Here is a 22,314-nt window from a genome sequence, read left to right as displayed (position 1 = left end):
TTCCTGCATTGCAGGAAATAATGAGTAATCTATTGAAAGAGCTAACATATTCAAAACACCTCCACCACACCTCCCCCAGCCACTCGCCCTATTAAGAACAGTGGGATTCAAATCAAATAAGCTCCAATTAGAACTGCATTCTGTGCAGGCTAATATCACAGCAGTGGCGATAGGCTGTGTGGAGAACTGTGTGTTTATTACAACAAATCCATCTTCCAGATAGCTCTCTAATGAGAGAAGCACACTGCGCTGTGCAGTGCTATGATGCTTTTTAAGGCAGTCTGTTCAGCAGCACCGGCTGCTTGTCGACTTGCTGGAAACATCCCATTTCACTCCCCACTAGCTCTACTGCTCCTTTATGGAGCGGAACTCCACTTGCTCTGCACTTCACCTGCTGATGCAACCCCGATGACCTATTCACACTACTAACAACAGACTGCAGCTCGCAAACTTCCGTTACTCTAAAAAAACGTCATTGATCTTTCATGATTCTCTTTCCCTATTCAACTGCTAACATGTCTGGCATGTGTTTGTTTTGTGGTTGAAGCGGCAACTACATTTTGAGTCTGTTGCGGCACAACTCACGAGGATCCATTCACCCTTCCAACGCCACTTGCTCACAAGGGGCCATTGTACAAAAATAGAGAAGAGCTAGTATGGATCGCCTGTGATTGTCTGTTGTTCATGATTAGCTCACTACAAACATATGCAGTCATTGGATTTTTTTCCGGTTAAAGCCAAACAACATTTTCAGTATGTTGAGGCGCAGGTCTAATCTAGGCCACATAACTGGGGTTGTTTGTACTGTAGTCGCTTGCAGTACTCGGCTGCCTCACACGGTTACCAGGGAAACTCAACAGCAACAGCACCCCCAGAGTGTAAGTGCGATTAGAGTTAGCAGAAGCTACTGTGGCTCTGCCAGGGCCTCTGGCTAACATCCCTCTAATGTCTAATATCACTCACAGTGCGGGGAACGCAGCCACAAAGTAGAGGCTAAGAAGGAAGGGATGAAAGCCTCCAGAAATAGCATGCCTTCCCCCCCCCCCCTCCCTCATCATCAACCTCCACTCCCATGAGGGCCATTTAGCACCTCCAGTTTCATAAGACGCCAGAACCATACAGGTGAGGAAAGAAGAGTGAAGAGAATTTCATCCCGAGGCCAAAGAGTGTTGGTGGAAATCAAGTGTTCTCCTTGAGGCAGTTCGTTTCCTTCGCCCCTGTAGGGAGAATGTGTTTTTGACCAGACCAAACTGTCTGTCTGACGACTGTGGCTCAGCCAGGGACAAACACAACACACTGCTCCTGTCCTTCAGTACACACAGGAACATTGTTACACACACACACACACACACACACACACACACACACACACACACACACACACACACACACACACACACACACACAACACACAGACACACACACACACACACACACACACACACACACACACACACACACACACACACACACACACACACACACACACACACACACACACACACACACACACACACAGGGCCTTGGGGGCCAGCCCTGCCTCAAGGACAGTGTGTTCAATCTGCAGAGCAAACATGCTGAGAGATCACAGACCATGTTATGAATAAAACTGCAAAAAAAAAAAAGCTGAATAAAGAAACAGCATCAAAGAAATCCCAAGGCAACCTCAGGGAGACCGACTGTCACACTGAATCCAGCCAGGAATAAAAGCACAGTGGTGTGGGGGAATGGCTATATTGCCCGAATAAATCACCTCTCCGTTGTTTCTCTCATGCATATTTTATGGCATACGCGAATAATCTCAGCTGTGCATTTGCACTATAGCAAAACCAAGAGGCAGACGTAATGACGAAAATCAATGAGAAGGAGGGTGACACGCGGGGAAGCGAGTGCTTGGCATTAAGAACTTGGCAGCAGGCCCCCCTGTGCTCGTCCCTCTCGCCCGCCGCAGTGCTCTGCAGCTGCAATGCCCACCTCTCCCCTCCTGCCCTCCTCCTCCTCCTCCTCCTGTTGGCATTAGCGAGGCTGCCAGTGGGCCTGATGCCTGACAGTGTGCCGCTGGATTACAGCGGATCAGATGTGACAGATATCAGGGCCTCGGGGCATGGGGAGTGAGGGGTGTGGGGGTGTGTAGCAGGAAGCAGGCAGATAGCGCCCACTGAGTCTGGGCCTGTCTATCACCAGAGGTGGAGGAGAGTCTGGTGAAGGGTTGATGTGGTGCAGGGATGAGACACATCCTCTTTCTCTCGCACACTCGCACACCCTTCCTTACCTTGACCTTAACAGATGCCAGTACTTCACCTCAGAACCGCCTCTATCTGCAGTTGTCACAAAGCAGCTTTTTTGGGTAAGCTGGTTGCTGGTTCAATACCAAGTCGGTGTATGTGTGTGTGTCTCTCTCTCTCTCTCTCTCGCTCTTCATCTCTCTCTATCTCTGTGGAAAGGGAAGCATGGACTTCAACTGAGCAGTGCCTGAATCTATGCTGTCATTGAGAATCTTTTTTTTGTGTGTTCAGTGCTGGTCCAATACCAACATTGTATGTGTGTGTGTGTGTGTGTGTGTGTGTGTGTGTGCGTGACGGTGTGTGTGTATGTATGTGTGCGTGTGTATGTGTTTGGAGAGGGGCGTGGACTTGAAGTAAAAGCTGCAAAACAACACTTTCAGTTCCGGCCAGACCCGTAACCTTCAGAAAACTGATTGGTCCTTGTATAATTTTCACTAGGGTTCCCTGTGCTTAATTGGATCTTAGTCACAGATGCAAATGGACAAAAAAAAATTAAAAAACATCATCTTTTGTGTGAAATGAGATGAACGCTTTCCGTTCTTTACCTCTGCTTTGTCCATTAATTGCGTATAACGGGGCACCTTGAAGGCTGCTATCCCACTTCTACCCCAGTTGCCACACATGTATTTAGGCGTGCACGTACAGCTCACAAAGGACACATTTGGTTCTGTTTAAAAAGAAGGCAAACTGTTTCGTTCATAGAACTATTTTTTTAGTCACGGACAAGGACAATGTTGGGTAGTTTGCTTGGTTCCAGTTGATTCCACTGTTGCTAAGCCCGAATCCCAGCATAACAAAAGCTATGTGTGAATACAGCAGCCAAAGAGATGTGTGAGATTGGGCAGTCATGAGTGAGAAAATCTCCCCCAAACATCCTTCATGCAAACTACAGATGGGAAGAGAACTAAGCGTATTGCTTATTGCATTTGAAGTCTTAACAGGGAACATGGTGTGAATGTGTGTGTGTGTGTGTGTGTGTTCCTTCCAAGTGTGTGAGTGTGTGTATTCAGTCCAGACATCTGAATGTGTGTGTCTGTGTTTGGTCCAGGCATCTGAATATGTGTGTGGGTCTGTATGTTCGGCCTGGCTTTTCGCCTAAGAGCCAGTTAATGAGAGAGGCTCATTAAAAACGAGTGCACACAGGACAGACAGGAGGAGGAAGATATGCATTTAATGAATTCGTGATTTTCCTTTCATTGTCCCCCCCGTCCAACTTCCCCCCCTCCATTTCCCTCCCATGGGATCCACCATTAGTGGCTTCCACCTGCTAAAGAGCCAATTAAAACATGTTCACCAAACAGTTTCCAGAATTCCCCATATTTGCATAGACCATGATGGGTGTATGTAGTTACAATGCATTCATACTTACTTCAGTGACATAGCATCTGTGCCAGCATGAGTGTGTGTTTGTGTGTTTTTGTGCACTAACTTATAAGGTGACAGTTGCATTTAATTATCATGTCATAACTAGACTATTAATAGAAATCTCCCACCTGCTTGCAGAAGGCTGTGAGCATCTTTTGTGCGCTTGCTGTTGAAACAGCTAGACGCCAGGCACCTGTCCAGGCAGGAGCAGCCCCCCCCCCCCCCCCCCCCCCCCCCCCCCGCCCAGTGCCCAGTACAGTGTGTCACCTTACTGAGGGGGAAAATGAGCTCAGGAGCACAGGAGCGAATTTGTCAGTGGGCTCAGCGAGACAGACTGCCAGACAGCTTCCTGTCTCGTCTCGCCTTGTCTGTCCTCACGCCTCGCATCTCTCAGTCTCACTGCACATTTCCCAGCAGCCCAGCTGCGCCTGCTGGCTCCTCTTAGAGAACTCGGGACAGGAAGAGACAGACAGAGAACGGGGAGAAAAACGAAGCACTTTTAAAAGACAGTGATCGCACTCCTGTTCCCTTCCAAGTCAGACATTGCTACATCACTGCTGAGAAATAGCTCATCTTGGCCTGCTGGTTGAGGGACTGAGAGACTTTGGAATGACTGCACGGGGAGAATGTTTTTGGCTTCTTTTCCTTTTTTAACCTCTACAGGATCTGCTTAAGCATGTTTTAATCCTGTTTCTTCTGCTTCTTCTCAGACTCAAGGGCAAACGCATAGACAGAGGAGAAGAGACAGAGAGAAGGACAGACAGAGACAGAAAAAGAGAGAGAGAGAGATGGAGGGAGAGACTGTTGACCGAGCGCACTGACACATTTCAGTGTTTTTTCGCTGAGCTCATTTGTTCTGCAGGTTGTCAGAGACAGAGAAAGTGGGAGTTAATGAGGAGCTCACTGGAGGTGGAGGGGGAGGGGGAGGGGGAGGAGGAGGGGGAGGGGGGCAGGGAGTGAGAAAGGGAAGCTTCTAGAAGTTCCGAGGCTGAAGAACACCAACATGGTGATCACCAGATGCTCACACACATACACAACATCTGGTCAGACGTGCCATTTAAAGGTCTTTACATACACCTGAAGAGTGAAGATGCCAGAGACATACGCACAAGGGGTGCTGTTAACGTCTAGGCAACAAGAAACCAAGCAACCATCCCCAAAGGACCACATACAAGGCTTTGAGCAGAGTACCAGCCTTCATCTTCATAAGAATCCATTTCACGCAGGCACAGAGACTGTGTTATATTGAATACGCCGGCTCAAAACTGTAGCGCACAGACTGTTATTGTACAACTCTCTGGAGGATCCAAGCACGGCTGCACGTCTCCAGTTGTTCAGTGATCACTAATAACAGCACGATCAGCGGCATTTCTCAGGGATTCATTTCCACATGGCACATGGACACTAGGAGCAAAGGAGCACACACACAAACACACACACACACACACACACACACACACACACACACACATGGCACTAATTGATACACAGTTTGTAAGCCTCATGAATTATTCATGATAAGCATGGAAATATCACATTTACATTCGTAATTAGTAGCAGTAACCCCTTCTTCCCCAGAGATGGAGAGGGATGTGGGATGGATGGATGGATGGATGGACAAAGAGAGAAAGAGAGAGACAGAGAGAAAGAGAGAGAGAGAGAGAGAAACACCAGGTCATCATTATTAATGTCCCTCCTAATCCAGTATGGGCCACTGAGACGTCCCTCTCATGGACTAAAGCCCCTGTTGTGTGATTAGGGTACCATAGCATAGCTATCAATCTTCTGGCTTCTCTATCTCTCTCTCATTCACTGTTGGCTTCTCTATCTCTCTCTCTCTCTCATTCCCTGTTGGCTTGTCTCTCTCTCTCTGTCTGTCTCTCTCCTTCCTTCTGCCTCATTCTGTCTGCTTCACTCAACTCCATCTCTGCTGCCTTTTCCACTCTCCCCTCTCAGCTCCCCACACCTTCTACATCTCTGTCGCTCTGTGTCTATTTCAGTCTGTTTTCCACTGTCCATTTCTGTCAACTTCACCCGCTCTGTTTCTTTCCTTTCTGCACACTACTCTCTCTCTCTCTCTCTCTCTCTCTCTCTCTCTCTCTCTCTCTCTCTCTCAATCTCTCCCTCTCTCTCCCCCTCTCTCTCTCTCTCTCTCTGTCTCTCTCTGTCTCTCTCTGTCTTTCAGTTTCATTCTGGTTTTGATTGTCTGGGTCTGCCTTCTTCCCTCTCTGATTATCTTTGTCTCTTACTCTTTCCCTTCTCCCAGCCCCCATCCCCACCCCATCTTTCTTGTTTATTTTCTCCTCCCCTGTCTGTCCAGCATGAGGGGAACATTAGAAGCAGTCTCCAGGGACTGGCCTGTAATCCAGTGACTTGTAATCAAACGGTGGTGATTTGATTGGTGTTATTGTCACTGACGGAGTACAAGGGTAAATATTGTGGTGGAGGGAGAAGGAAGGAAAAGGGGGAAAGGGCACTGGTCTTGGGGACGGGCTCTGAGATTGATCGGTCATGACACCTAAGTGTGACATTTTTTGTAGATATACTGTATGCCAATAAAGCTTCTTTTTAATTTGATTCTAGATTGATTCTAGATTTGCGTTATTACAGCTGCATGTGGTAAATCAGACCTGTCAAGAAACAAACAGATGATAGAATTTGTGCATGCAGTTGCATACCGTTTGGAGATCAACCCAGATATTCAAGGTATCTAAGTTAATAGCTTATAATGACATGAACCAAGTTTCTATGAGTGGACCCCTATCAGATTACCACTATGCCTCCAAGATTGCGACATAAATCTGTTTCTCTCCCAACCTCTCTGCTTCATGCATCTCCCTTCTCTATCTCGCCTTCCTCTGTATCATGTTACCTCCATCAAACACACACATTTCCATACAGACACAGTAACACTGAAAACACATTATACACTGTTTTGTTGTTATGTTTTTCAATGCAATGGAAGCAAACTGCAAACTGAAGCTCCAGTGAAGTGATAATGGCCTATTTTCTTTTCATCTACTGGCTTGTCCCTTTCACCCCATCATACATCTCAGAAACTGAAAAAAGAGCAAACAACAGCGGTAGAACCAATTCCATAGGTAAACAGACACATAAAAAGAAGACAGGAAGAGAGAAAAAGAGAGGATGAAAAAAAGAAAGGAAGGCAAAAAAAGCAAGCGAGAGAGCTCTCCTGAGAGAAACTGAGGAAGAGGGAAAATCAAGGGTCCAACCAGTGGAGCAGCAGGCAGAGCAAGAATAGATCTCCAGAGTCACCAAAGGGATGCTTGGTTGCACACGTTCAGCCAAGTTTAACAGAAGAACTGTGTTTTGAATGGCACTGTCCTCCACCGTGGGGCCTGGTGTGAGCCCCGGGAGCTTTGGCGAGGTCACTGCGGCACATCGATGCATGAGAGAGGATGCTCACCGCCAGCCCGGTGCAGTAAATGGCCCATAAATATTTAAAGAGTCAACGCAGATTGGACATGCCCGCATATTTCCCTGTGGCTGCTCACCTCCTGGAGGAACTCTAACCTGCAGCAACAGCAGGGAGATCGGTGCCATCAATAACAATAACCATGAGCGTGTGCATGTGTGAGTGTGTGTGTACGTATGTGTATGTGTGTGTGTGAGTGTGTGTTTGTGTGTGTGTGTGTGTGTGTGTGTGTGTGTGTGTGTGTGTGTGTGTGTGTGTGTGTGGGTGTGTGTGTGGGTGTACATATGTGTATGTGTGTGTGTGTGTGTGTGTGTTTGTGTGTGTGTGTGTGCGTGTGTGTGTGTGCATGTGTCTATATACAGTATGTGCAAGTGTGTGTTAACCTATTTATAAGAGAGACAGAAAGAGAACAATAGTGATAGCACTGAGGGGGAAGCACCGAGTCAAAACATCATATAGGAGAAAAGTGGATATAGCATGTACGTATTCTGTATGTACGTGTCCATATAGCACCTAAACAGTGTCTGTAGTGTTAGCACAGCATGAAGAGAGAAGTAAACGGAGGAACAAAGCAAGCGTGGGAAGGGAGCGGGCTTGACGGAACGAGTCCCAAACAAGTGTCAAGAGAGGCGCCGTCAGTCAGCGCAGGCGCTCGGTGGCCTCCTCACAAGATAACTGTCGCTGTTAGATTGAACCCACACCCACGCTAATGAGCAGCAAAGACACAAACAGAATATGTAAGTAAAGCACGCAAGAACACAATGCTATTTTTAGACCAGTGGGTTGAGGCTGCTACATTAACGCAGTAGCGCAATGCAGGAATCTTCAGATGCCATCGCCATCTCACACCCCTTGGCAGCTTTTGAGTGTGTGTGTGTGTGTGTGTGTGTGTGTGTGTGTGATTTTCTTCTTGCGCAGTGGGCTGGTGGTGAGAATGAGTAAGGATTCAGCCCCCTTAGACAGACGATACTGCAGATTACGGGCGGGAGTTCAGTGTGTCCATTTGTGTGGATGCGAGTGTGCTTTGGTTTGACAGGAATTATACACTGCATGTGTGAGTGTTTATGAAGACATCCTACCTACTGTTGAGTGTCACCTAAATCCACAGGGACACAAGAGGTGCACATTTACACATACATACACACACAGGCACACGAGCACACAGACAGACACACAAACTGACCTTCTTAGTGAAGTCCATGGCTTTGAGGATGGACAGATTGAGAGTCTCCAAGGAGGCCAGCACACCCTCATAGTCACCCATGTGTTTGGCAAAGTAGTCTGTGGACAAAGACAGCAGTGTCACACCATACGGACTATTCCACAATCTTATGTTAAATACTGTCTGTGATCACATGGCCGGTTCCTAAGAGACACACTGACTGTAATGAAGTCGTCTTTATGTTTAGGTGATTAGCTGCCAGATTTACATCACCCAAATGTGTGATCATGCAAGTGCAAACACATCATAAATTCATTATCCATCACATACACATACACACACACACACACACACACACACACACACACACACACACACACACACACACACACACACACACATACACACAGTAGATGCTCACTGTCACAGACATAGCACATGGATGTGCAGTAGTACCTCTTCAACCTTCACATCTCTCTCAAATGCTGTCACACACACACACACACACACACACACACACACACACACACACACAAACACACATACACACACACACACACACACACACACACACACACATACACACAGACATTCTGGCTCACACAGACAAAGATACACTACACCCTCCATACACATTCTCTTTCCTATACATCCACATAAGAAAATCGCTCCTACTTACCACAGAGTTCCTTGGTGTCAACATTACTAATACATCACAGGTTAGGGGCAGCATAGGGATAGAAGGAGAGGCAGTGGGAAAGAAAGGGATAAGAAACACAGGAAAAGGCACCACACACACACACAGGTCTCAGGCACTTGAACATGTAGCGCATCAGATCAAGGATTCTTACACACTCACATATACAAACACACACACACACACACACACACACACACACACACACACACACACACACACACACTTCCCCTCACTGGGCAGCTGCACTTTTGACTTGCACTTTATACGTTACAATGCACTCAAATCTAATTATTGGAATACAATATGTCCAGTGATGGAGCGTTTGGCAGCCTATGTCCGTGCATATGGATCATGAGAGTTACTGGTAGCCTCTCCCTCCAGGCCACACATACACACACACAGACTGATGAGGGTGTGGAAACAGGAAGACAGAATGGTTCAGGTTTGCCCGGGGAAAAATGGCAAGTTGATAAATCATCGTGTGACACATCTTAAGATGTAAATGAGCCATTTTAACCAGGCGATCAATTACGACACACGGGAAGATAAATGCTCCAGAGTGACAGGCTAATGGAGCATATTGTCGAGTTTTCAGTTTTATATGGCAGGCCCCCCTCCTGTGGTGGAAGGGTCTTCTGACAGCAGGTTGTTGCACCTGGCTGGCAGATCACCATCATGCTCAGTTTCCTGGACGAACGGCGTGAAAATCAATGCATGCTCTCTGTGGGCTATTGACCACACAGACACAATGGACAGCTTCAATAACCTCCCATCTTTGTTGAAATTGCAGTCCATAGAAAGGAGGCTATTGTGCACATAATTAGAGGTAATTAATTCACAAACTGAACTGAAAGATGAATGCCATTAGAGGTCCTCTCTTACTGCAAGAACTTAGAACACGCAGAGGTGACTAAGGGCATGTTCATTTGCCATCCTTCTTTTTCTTTCTTTCAAAGAAAAAGACACATTTAACAAGGTTTATGTGAACGAGCTGATGACGGACACAGTGCGATCATGGGCCTCTCTGAAGAGAGAAGGGGCTCGAAGATGAAGAGCGATTGAGGAAGAAGATGAAAGGAGAGGGACGGAGGCTCCGGACTGCACGGCCACTGCCCGTTTCCGTCTTGTCGCACACCTCTTCTTTCATCATCCCTGCCTTTCTCCACTTTTTTCTTTACTTTGTCCTTTCATCTGTGCCCTCTCCTCTTCTCTCATGAGTTCACACATCGAGGGGTCGTTATGAAAGGAAAAGGCCACTACTTCAGTGCAGGCAGTTTCAGACCAGATAGAGCCATATCAGGGACAGATCAGGGCCAGATCAGGGCCGGGTCTGTTTCAGAGATTTTGTAGGATCTGAACGGCCTAAGGCATAAAGCCAGGAGAAGTGCTCAGAGGGATCCAAGGTACAGCGCAACACAACGGCAGAACTCAGCAACGGGCACAGGACACATTAACCACCGAAAAAGACACAGGGCATACCACAGGGAGAGGGTAAATAAAGAGGGGCAGATGTAGGCAAAACGTGACAGGATGGGAGAGAGAATTCTTGAGAGAAGACAGAGCACTTAGATTCAAGATGCTACACTTAGGAGAAAAGGGTTCCACTTGTTCCTGAGGATGTCATTATTCTTCTAGGTGTGCAGAAACAATGCATCAGAGAGGATGTGCATATTCTCCTCCTTGGAAACCGGCTCTCCCTGCCTATTCTTTCCGAAAACCTTCCCCTTCTGGTACATCAATACCCTCTTCTACCCTCCCCCACACCTACAGTTTTCCATGTCACACTCTCTCTCCTTTTTCTCTCATCTTCTCTCTCCCCCTTCTCCTCCGGCCCTGCCTTCTCTCTAGGCTGTGGTGCTTCATTATTTAGTGAGCTTCACCAGACCAGGAGGACAGGGACTTGGGCTCGGCAGCTGTGTGCTTCGTGGCCTGCTTTACATAATTCATTCTGAAATGTGATTAAAGACAATGCACGCGGAGGAGAGCCACAACCTCCTGAGACACACTGACACACAGATAAAGAGAGGGAGGGAGGGAGAGAGAGAGAGAAAGAGAAATGAGACCAAGGGTAGGACAGAAATATGTGGCATAAGGCACAGCACCAGGGCAAGCGCTTGCACACACACACACACACACACACACACACACACACACACACACTGCAAAGATACAAACACATGTATCCCTCTCTCTCTCTCTCGCTTTTTTTTCATCATTTTTGCTTTTTTCATCAAACTCTCCCCCATCATAAACACTCATATACATACACAAATCCCCACACATACACATTAACTATACTTCAAATTCTATACATATAAAGTACAGTCTCTTCTAGGAACACACACACACACACACACACACACACACACACACACACACACACACACACACACACACACACACACACACACACACACACACACACAGAGTGAGAGGTGAAAACAGGTAGGTGGCTTTTAGACATTTCATTGTGTACAGATAACACAAAGAACACTCCTGTAAAGAAAAGTCGCTGGTAATGAAAAAGATAGAGCTCCTGCCACTCTTTCCTCTGTCATTCACCTCCAATCCCTTGCTCGGTCTCCTGAGTAATTCTCCTTCCATCTTTTATTCTTTGTAACCCATTCCCATTCTATCTCCCTCTCTCTATCACTCTCTCTCTCTCTCTCAGCCGCACTCGTTCTGTCTGCTTTTGTCTCTCCTGGATGACTGTAATCCTCTTATCGTCAAACAGACTGGCACTTGGGTGCAGAGAGCTGTAGTCTTGCGTGCGTGTGTGTGTGTGTTGTGGGGCCTTCTGCTCCCAGCTGTGGCAGGTCACGTACCTGGTGTTATCGGAGTCAATGGTGTGAAACAGCTTCTCCAGTTCTTCCTCGTTCAGGGAGCCGTCGGAGAAGAAGCCCAGGAACTCGTCCAGGGACAGTTTACCATCATCTGCAAAGAGCAGGAAAGAGGATTGGGCTTGTTTTTCGTTTTTTTTTTTTTTTAAGAGTGCAACAGTTAAGAGTTTATAACCATGCAACAGCACAGAGCAAGACATCAGTATTTGTAAATAAACAGTATGGCTTTCATTTGTGTGTGTTGATTGATATCAGTATCTTGATTGAAAATGTCTTTAAGATCAGTTGTTCATCAAGATTATTACTGATTCATTATCATCATCATCATAAGTGTCATGTTTGTCATCATCACAGTACCATAATCAACACTGTCATCAACATAATCACCATTACACTAATCATCACAAAGGAGATCAGAACTAACAGGCATCCATCTAGTGTCTATACAACAAGACCACACAAAATGTCTTTTTATTGAAATGGCTATTGAATACCAACTTCCTTTACAGACTTTAGCTCAACGGAGATCCACTGAGATGACAACATGACTCTGTTCACATTTTATTTTCCTTCAGCTTGTGCAAATGTAATTAATATGTAATGTCTGTTCCATTTAGGCACAATACAACATTTGTACACAATAAAAAACACAACAGAAAGTAAACAAGAGTACACTACAGTCATTCCCGAGCTGATTCACAGTTCAATGTTGGCTTTCTGCCCAGCTTTGGGAGGAAACTTTTGATGGCAGAATAACTGTTGTATAATTTGCATTGATATATGAGTCGAGGCACTAGCAAGCAATAACATATTGTTCTTGTTAAGTTTTATTATTATTCAACTTATATTTGACGCTGTTTCAACTCCCACAGGTTTTACAATAACGATTACATTGTGGTGCTGACAGGTCCGTCTTTATGCCGTGTGGTGTGCCTGTGCGCAACTTGCTGATAGGCCCCTCCTTGTTTTTTAATTGCACTTTTTAATTGCTTATTTTCCAATTGAAAATGGATGGGGGATGTTAAATGTCTTCTGGGGGTATGTTCAGGATCTGCCTTTTGTTCGATCCAATGATCTTTTGTTCCACAAAGCGGTATAAGATAGCTAGAACATGGTGAGGCAGAACATGTTAAATCACAAGGAAACATTGATAAGTTCCATAAACTAAGTAAGCAAGTAAATAATATTTAGACTTACAGCACAAGCCAAGTTAGAAATCGCATTTGTATCTGTTATTTGGTTTTGGTCCACATAAGACACATTGCAACCAGCTCCTAAAGACTTAGCAGAGATGTCTCTACATTGAACTGTTGAATGCATATTGTGACAAATCATGCCTCAATAGATTAATGGACACATATGGATTAATTAAAGCCTAAAGTAATAGCTTGTATCCATTCAAGTTACTCACAGGAGTTGGCTGAATGTCGACAGCTAACAAGTTAGCAACTTAATTAGCTATACTAGTTTAGCCAAGCTAGCAAGCTAATATAGGCTATTATAAACTAGCCTGAAAAGCTGACAGTAAAGTCAAACAGGCCTGACAAACAAATTATAGTTTTTAACTGAAATGACCCACAAACCCAAAGACAAACATAGGTACTGGAACCCTGGTAGCCCAAATACAGGTTTGTAGTCTACTGCAGTGTGTGTAGAGGTCAAATTATGAACTTCAAGAGAGCAAAGATGGTTTGAAGCCCAAATCAGTTTTGAATGGGCAATACAGTTAATTACAGTAATGTTAGTTATCTCAAATGTAAACTCAATTCTACTGGCACACTGTTTCCCTGTAATAATATGGCTGTTATTTTTATCTCCAGAATACACCCACACACATAGTTTGTGTTCTTTTTTGTGTTAAAAATCTACAAGATTACACCAACAGATGTACAAGTATACACCCAGGCCTTCATAAAATGTATGTTTTATTTATCTATCTATTATTTAACTATCTATCTATCAGTTGTGCTGTTAAGACACAAAGGATGAAAATTGTTATGCTAGATAGAACAACCAAAGCATTATGCACAACACTACAAAATGCTTATAAAAGTATTGCATTTCAAATATTAAATTTGTACTTATTTGTTACAAATACATAATATAATAATAATAATAATAATGACAGATGAGTCTTTAAACACTTTGTGATGCTCTTTGAATGTACCATGGCTGTCACTTGAACAAATAGCACTAGTGGGTCATTCCACCACTGAGGAACCACTAATGAAAAGAGTTCTGATTGCCATCTCAAACCTTTCTTAAGTAGGGACGAAGTGTTAGCACCCATGTAATTGTAGGGTACGGTATTCAACAGCGAACAATCACAATCACATTCGCATTTTCATTCGGCAATCCATATCTATTTAGAGTCTAGAACACACACACACACACACACACACACACACACACACACACACACACACACACACACACACACACACTGTGCTTGCAGCAGGGAGCTCCCTGGAGCTCACAATGTACAGCTGGAGAGACAGGACATTGAATATTCATGACCCTGGGCATGCCCTTGAAGCTGCTAAACTGGACCTCTGGTTATCGGTCCAATAGGCTGGTTATGAAATGAAGGGAATAAGAAAATAAGTGCTTATACTCAGAAAGAGAAAAGAGAGAGAAGAGAGTAGCAGAGGGTCTACTACACTTGAATACTGTCCGTTACGGGGAATGACTGATGCTGGTGAGAAGTTTTAAGAGTAAGAAAGGCTTTCAAATTCACCCCTTAGAATCAAATGGACAATTCTTTGTTCCACGTTTTCCCACCTCTCTTTGTCTCTCCTGATCTCTCTCTTCACCTTATTCTCATCTCTCTCATCCCCTTTTATGTGTTTAGTACTCTTCTTTACTCTTCAGTCCAACAACTTCTCACTCTTTCCCCTCTTTTTCCTTTCTCCTTGATCTACCCACTTTTCTTCTCTTTTTCTCCTCCCCTTCTCCTCCCTCCTTCTCTCCCCTCCTCTGTCACTGTCATCTATTTTTCTCTGGCTCCACCCATGCCCACTTTGGCACTAAAGGGCTGAGTGAACTGACTGCACTTGGGTTGTGCTTGGATGCCAACACATCCCTGTTTCCACCCCCACAAAACCGCCCCCACCCCATCTGCTCATCCCGCACCTTTGCTGTCTTCCGTTGTATCCCAATCTCAACACATGCAGTGATGTCCGTATATGCATGAGTGTATATGTGTTTGGGTTGGGGGTGTGGAGGGAGGAACCTAATTAAATCCTGACCCACTTTTTGGCGGTGTACCCCACTAAGGAGTTCCGTGTGCAGAAATAGGAGACTTTGCTTGCTCCATCCCCCCTCTTCTTCTCCTCCCCACCTCCCCATGCTGCTCTCCTGGAAGGGCTTCACAGGTTGGCTTATCAGCCCTCCTCAGCTCAGCTCACTGCAGCTCAGCTGAGGGAGCGGATGGAGATGGCGACGGGTAAAGCTGGGTGTTGTCGTCGCCAGGCCACTTTGGTTGTGCACACGGGTAGATTTGATTTCTGTAAGATTTGGGGTGATGAATGGGGCGAATTAAAGGATGTTCTTCGGGGGACCCGATGGAGACGTACGCGGGCAGGATGAGGGGATGGAAAACTTCTGCTGGAATAAATCACTCCTGCTCTGAACATTCACAGCCCATTTAGGCCGACAGCTTCAGCAAGCCACCATTTTTTAGACTCTGTCAAAATCGGGGGGTGGGGACGGAAAAGTTCTATTGTGAGTGAATGTGTGTTTCTCAGTGTGTAAGTGACAATGAGTGTGTGTGTGTATGTGCAAAAATGTGTGTGTAGTGAGGTTACTGTGACAATGAGGCCTGGACACAATCTGACTGCCACAGACTAGAGGTGCAAAATGAGCATTTTCTTTCTTCTTTTTTTTTCCTTTCTTCTTTTTTTCCCTTTCATCCACAGGGCTCCTGTACCATCTCTAAGGCAGCCAAACATGAACAACAGACAGGGTGCAGACGTATCCCTGTGCTCTTACTCTTTAATGGGTTTCTTTTTGGTCCTCCATTTTTGTCGTCATGGCAACGGGAGGGCGAAGGGATCTGGCCTTCTTTGGGATGTCTCAATCTTTTTTCTCTTCCTCCCCCTTCCCCCCCTTCACATCATCTCCCTTTCTCTCTCCCTCCTATTTATCCTCTCTATGTCCTCTCTCCCTTTTCTCATTGTGCTAGATTTCTATTCAGTTGCTTAGTCTCTCTCTCTCTGTCTGTCTCTCTCTTTCTTCAACTCTTCTGCCATTTCTTAGTCTCCCACTCACTTCTTAATTCACAATCTTCCCATTTTGCCAGTGACCCAATACACTCTGAAAGGAAGGAAGACAGTATTCATTCATTTCCAGCGCCCTAATCTCACCCACCCCCACACACTCCTTTGTGATCCCTCCTCTCCTTATCTCCTGGCCCCATTAAGAACCTCCTCTATGCTATTATCTCCGTTTTCAGGTGCGCTATGCAGGCAATGCATTCAGCACTGGAGAAGGACTCCCTGCTAGGCGGGATCACAATGCCCTTCCGTCCTGATAAATAAAGAGAGGATTTTATTAGCGTCAGGCAAAAGTGCTGCGTCTGCTCGCACTGCTAGCACCACCCAGAGAGTAATGGACAGGGGCAACTGGACCATTTAGGAAAAATATACGCACTGTCGAAAACAGTATGTGTGGGCGTTGAAAGTTCCGGGGGACATCTGGGTGCTGGCAGGTTACAACCCTTGAGGGAGGAGGACAGAAGGGAGAGGGGTAGAGAGGGCATTTGGGGCTCTGACGCTGCAGTTGAATCAGCTTACTCCTGTAGCTAGGACTGCAACTGAGTGTGTAGAGCACACACACAAATAAACACACACTGGTTTAAACACATGTAGTGAGCTTGAACACAGCAATGCACACATACATGCATGTGTGCACACATATCACAAACGCACATAACACATCCACACATAAATGCATAAATACATACAAAGTTCAATTAGTCTGCACAATGTAAATGTAAGGAACACAACACACACACACACACACACACACGCACGCACGCACGCACGCACGCACACACACACACACACACACACACACACACACACACACACACACACACACACACACACACAGACAGTGTCCTGTGCCAGCAGGTCTGCATGTGGTGATTAATGGGCAACAGAAGTGGCTTTCACAGAGCTGTCAGCTCTCTCTCCGCTGTGGCATCCATCAGCAGCATTAAAGCAGCTCCACCTGCCAGGGACCCACAGGTACCACGGAGCATACTAGACCCTACACGGAGCACACTAGACCCCTACATGGAGCACACTAGACCCCTACACGGAGCACACCTGGACCCTACACAGAGCATACTAGCCCCCTACACGGAGCATACTAGACCCCTACACGGAGCACACTACAACCCTACACGGAGCATACTAGACACCGACACGGAACACACTAGAACCATACACGGAGCACAATAGAACCATACACAGAGAATACTAGACCCGTTCACAGAGCATACTGCACACCTCACAGGGTATACACACACTAATATAGTACATTCTTCACCCCAAAGCAGTACACACTGCACTGTATGCCAATGTGGGTATCAACTGATTTCCATCTACAAGACCGCAACACAAAGGGATCTATCTCAGTCATCTGGACCAGTCTGCATGATTAGGCACCATTATAAAACTCTTGTTGAAGAAGTGCAAAAAAGAGAAGTGATGATGTCTGATCCTTCGTGAGCCTAAATCAAATTGCTGAAAAGGCAGTGACAAAATAAAATCACATTAGAACCACACATCTTCATGATTAAAAGCAAGAGCGTGCCTTTATGACTGCTCAAGCCACCAACCAAATCAATTAATGCGTATTAAAGCAAATCTCATTAAGCTATTATTCACTTGTGCGTGCACTGGGGCACTTTGACACCGAACAGCAAAGCTGTGGCAGGCGGGCTGAGTGCAGTCGGGCTAACAGACGTGCACTGAGGCGTCCTTCCGTGATCCCAGCAGACGGGAGCTAACAGAGCGGAAACCGCCTCGCCCACAGAGGGAGAAAGAAACATTGTCTTTCCTAAACCCCACCCAGCCAATCACGTCTCCATGCAAGTGCAGCAAAACAATCCATCAAGCCCTTCTTCTCCAACCCATCGTCCCTCCCTTTCTTCAGCGGAAGAATGAAATGAGAGCTGATTACCTGGGGTTTAGTACTGTACAATGGGCAGTGGTGATTAAACCCAATCAACATTTAAGGAGAGATCCGCCTTATTGGGCTCTTTTGATGTGTGCAAATGAGGTGAGTGTGTGCGTGTGTGGATGTGGAAGGGGGCAGTGAATACCCCATGATTATAATCATTTTCTCTTATTTAGCTTCAAGTAGATCTGCATGAGAAGGGGGTGGACATCTCTGTCTCTCTATCTCACTCCCCCCGCTCTCCGCCCTGTGTGTCAATGTGTAATGGGGGACATGAAGCTAAGTAGATAGCAAAAAAGCACACATGTTAAGGGACTGAATGACCTGTAATGGTGCTGATATGCAGCAACACTGATTGCATGGGTTAAGACTTTTGTTTGTTTTGTGTGCTACAGGCAGAGGCATCCTTTGGTCAAAACCGCCATTAAATATGCTTTCAGTAGAGATGCTGACTAAAGGAGAAAGGTGGGGGGGATTGAAGAGATGAGAAGCAGAGGAGGCAGAAGAGATGAGATCAAAGCAGAGACAAAGACACGTGAAAGGGAAGACAGGTGGTAGGCTACCACGGATGGAAGTAAAGAAGAGATGGGAAGTCAAGAAAGAGAAAAGAGTGAGAATGTACATAAAAAAATAAGGAACAGAAAATGTCGAAGATGAGGAGATGAAGAGAAGAAAAAAAGAGGAAAGGAACTGCAACACTTACGCCCACATACGCAGTAGATTGAGCAATCTGGTTTAGCACTGTCTGATCTGTTGCAAATGAGGTTTATGTTTTTGTCAGTTCATTTTCTGTCCGATAGTTTTAGGAATTCAGGTGAAAATTCCCTTGGTGTATATGGTGGACGTAGTGAAGGACCAACAGACAGTGTGTGTTTAGAGAGAGAAAGCGGAGAAACCAGAGAGTGGAGGAGTGTAATAAGAGAGAAGAGTGTTGAAAGGTCAGCTTGTTTAATTGATAGAAGCCCGACAAAAATGAAGAGGAATGGCAGAGTTGATTGGGGCAACCAAAGCTCCAGGGAGACGCCGCGTTAGTGATGAGGGTGGGATCTGACCTGAGATTAGATTTTCATTTGATTAAAGCCCTCAGCCATCTGGAGAAACTGCAATCGTATGGAGATGATCAGAACACCATGGAAACAACTGGGAGTCTCTGCCCTCATACTGGGTACCCAACACACTGTAACCAAGGGTAACAGGACACGGGGAGATTGCCAGGGCAGACGTGATTACGGCCATAACCTTGGAAGATCCATTCATATGATGACACCCAGCTCATATCGAGGTCCTAATAACATGCTCTCCTCAAAATGGGATTGATGTGTGCAATCATCATGGTCGGAGTCATAGAGGTCCACAATGACAGAGGAAATATGTCAATGCACCAAAGCTTATTGTATTCCCATATGAGGCTAGTGTGTACACAGGGAAAAGCATACAACTAGTGTGTCCTGCATGAATGGCCAAAGAGGAGCTTATTTTCTGAGCTTTCATTGGCCTCAGATGGATATGGATGATGGGAGATGCTGCTATGCAGTGAAATTAGGCTTTGGCTGTCTGTCTCTCTTTCTATTTGGCACCGTCATCCAACAAAAATTGCGTCTTTTTTCAATGTCCCTGTGTTCCGTGTGGGGGCAGTGTGTGTGTGTGTGTGAGGAGGGGGGGTGTTGGCTGAAGGTCATGCGAAGCTGCAGGAAAAGACTTTGCGGGGAGAAAACTTTATGCAACGTGTAGATAAAAAAGCAGCTCCCAGCTGGGACGGCTTTCCCCACCAGCAGATGGTCGCACGGAGAAAAAAACTAAGAGAGAGGAGCACTTTTGTGCTTGTTTTAAAAGATTGCCTTCCAGAGACACAAACACACAGACACACACACACAAAACACACTCTATCATCTGACGATACACATTCACACCTACCCACAGCCAGGCAAAGCTATGCCGAAACACTAATTAACTGACACCTAAATGTCATTTGGACAGGGGCCCTGGCGAGCTCTTGATTACAGCACCATGTCCACACACACATTGCAACCCTTCCTGATCAGCGGGGGCACAAAAAGCGCCCTGTCCCAGTAATAACCTACCCTTTCACTGGGTACCTCTCCTGTCAATCTAAATCCCTGATTTGCAATCTCCAGAGCAAAGAAGGGCCAGGGTGGGTTTTCACCAAAGAGGCAAGGGAGAGGAAGAAATTCAATCAACAGATTTTTTTTCTCTTTCGCTTTTGCTTTTGGATCACTATCTTGTTGTGAATGCTGGTGATCCCACCTCATTTAATCTGCTGAAGGGGTATGCACTTTGTGCAGCGCCAGAGAACGCCCTAAGAGATTTCCCTAACGTGAGATTGTGATAAGGCTAGTGTTAAAAAGATCTGTGTCTGCTGCTGTCAGTGATGAGATGAGTGTGTGTGTGTGTGTGTGTGTGTGTGTGTGTGTGTGTGTGGTAGGCTTGAGCTGGAAAGGTCATGTCAGTGTTTCACTCTCAATAATTCACATCTTCTTTTCATTTTTTTCAGTGGCTTCTTGAAGAACCGTCACAGTAATCGAGCAGCAATGCCATATCGACCCAACATTCAGGCAACACATGTACTGTGTTTATACATGTACACCTGTGACAGAATGAACAGTTCACAATGCAGCCATTTAGCATAGCAATGTTTAGTATTAAGTAGTATTCCGTTAAATCGAAAACCATCTGCCCTATTGCACTTACAGGTTTGATGCTGTGCATTTTAAATATCCATTAAGAAGAAGACAGTTAAGTGTGCAATTAAACACAATTTCACAAAATAGCATATTCCGTGAGTGCCTGAGCTCAGTGAGCCCATGTCCCTCGTGCTGCCATCACCAGGGTGTGGGGTGTGGTGTGTGGACCCAGTTTGGTGTATCTTTGTGCTGAGCTCATCTTAGTGCTTCCAAAAAGCTTCTTTGACATACCTTGGACTTGGACAGTCACTGGCATCTCAAGATGGTGCTCTTGCTGTTCAGCCTCACTTCTGTCACAAGTACACATAATTACAGTATGCGGCGAATCATGATCCCAGCTTCCTGCAGCTAGGTAAGACTAGGATCAAGAAGGGGTGGGTGGGTTGGCAGTCTCTGCCCAATCTTTCCCCAACAAGGCTGCCCAGCCAATGGCAGTTCTGCCAGCCAGTTCACTGGCATGAGATTGCAGTGCTGCGATGCCAGCCTGAAGAGGAAACTGGCACAGCAGGAGTGGCAGGGGAGACGGAGTTCAGCCCAAACCTGCCATGGCATCTCTCAGACAGGTACCGCTTCAGCAGGAGTTTCGTTATCGTATCGCCACAGAGCCCAAACGAACACCCACAGCAGCAAAACAGCTGACCCCCACAGCCTTTAATTAGGTCTCATCTGTCCACTCCTCACACAGTGGATCAGTTACACTGGCCTGACACCTGCAGGCACAGCGGAGCAGGGTGGATAAGACTTGGCATCTGTCACAGCGGACTGAGGCCAGGCTCCAAGGTTCCTCTTTCTGTAAAGAATCAGCGGTATGTCATCCTCATGGGGTGTAAAGCTAGAGAGGCCTGTTCTCCCTGGGCCTGACTTATACTAGAGCCTCTTTTCCACACAGCGCAGGCCTGTGATAAATGCCTCAGGAGTCAGGAGAACTCGTTTTCTTCTGCTAAAAAAAAAAACAGATTGCACCAGAGCAGTCATAAAACTCAAGACTTTATCCCGAAGCCACTCTTATTTTAATAATATTGGCCACACATTTCAGATCTCAGCGAAACAGTGAACTCTGTGGTGTGCCCAAGCTGTGTCCTTGTGGTCTTGGTGATCATTATTTCGAAAACCAAACCATTAAGAAGATGTCCCACTGATGGTAATGAACAGTGGATGGTAATGAACAGTGCCAAGACAGAATACTTAGCAAATTGTCAAATAAACGGCAGGTAAGCGGCTGTTGTGTGAAGTGTCAACACAGACAGCTGAGTGTGAGGGTGTCTGGTGGGCCTCCCCGTGCCAGATGTGTAACGGGGCCCAGAGGTGCCTGTCAGTCTCCTCACCTGTCAGCAACTCGTCTCCTTCCCCTCTAGGCGCCTTTGCAATGCGGTGCGAACACGCCTGTCCGTGTTTTCGGCTGGGGAAGAAACAGCTCCGGATGATGACAGCAGACTCTCCAGGAAAAGGGGCTCTGCTCTGCCTGACAAATGACAGCTGCAGTGGGCCCCCAAGCCACTCGGCGCAAAAGACCTTTTCAGTCAGATATCACTGTGTCGAATGTGATAGGTCCTTCAGCTTGTACAGCAGTGATATTTGTATAGCTGGATACTGACTAGATGTTAGCACTAGAGGGAAGAAATGTACTCAAGATTCACT

General features: G+C 46.0%; 1 protein-coding gene across 1 annotated transcript in view; it reads right to left on the bottom strand.

The window, feature by feature from the left end:
- The window catches only part of necab2 (N-terminal EF-hand calcium binding protein 2), a gene marked incomplete at both ends in the record, with an annotated part of 67,552 nt that overhangs the window by 30,132 nt on the left and 15,106 nt on the right, over positions 1-22,314 (bottom strand). The window contains 3 exons of the mRNA XM_080841508.1: positions 8,270-8,367; positions 8,928-8,953; positions 11,774-11,882. Of these exons, the coding sequence (XP_080697634.1) occupies positions 8,270-8,367; positions 8,928-8,953; positions 11,774-11,882 (233 nt within the window). The remainder of the gene's footprint in view (positions 1-8,269; positions 8,368-8,927; positions 8,954-11,773; positions 11,883-22,314) is intronic.

Source organism: Sprattus sprattus, assembly GCF_963457725.1.
Source record: "Sprattus sprattus genome assembly, chromosome: 7".
Lineage (NCBI taxonomy): Eukaryota > Metazoa > Chordata > Actinopteri > Clupeiformes > Clupeidae > Sprattus > Sprattus sprattus.
The sequence above is the reverse complement of the archived record's forward strand: the minus strand, read 5'-3'. Positions and strand labels throughout refer to the sequence as shown.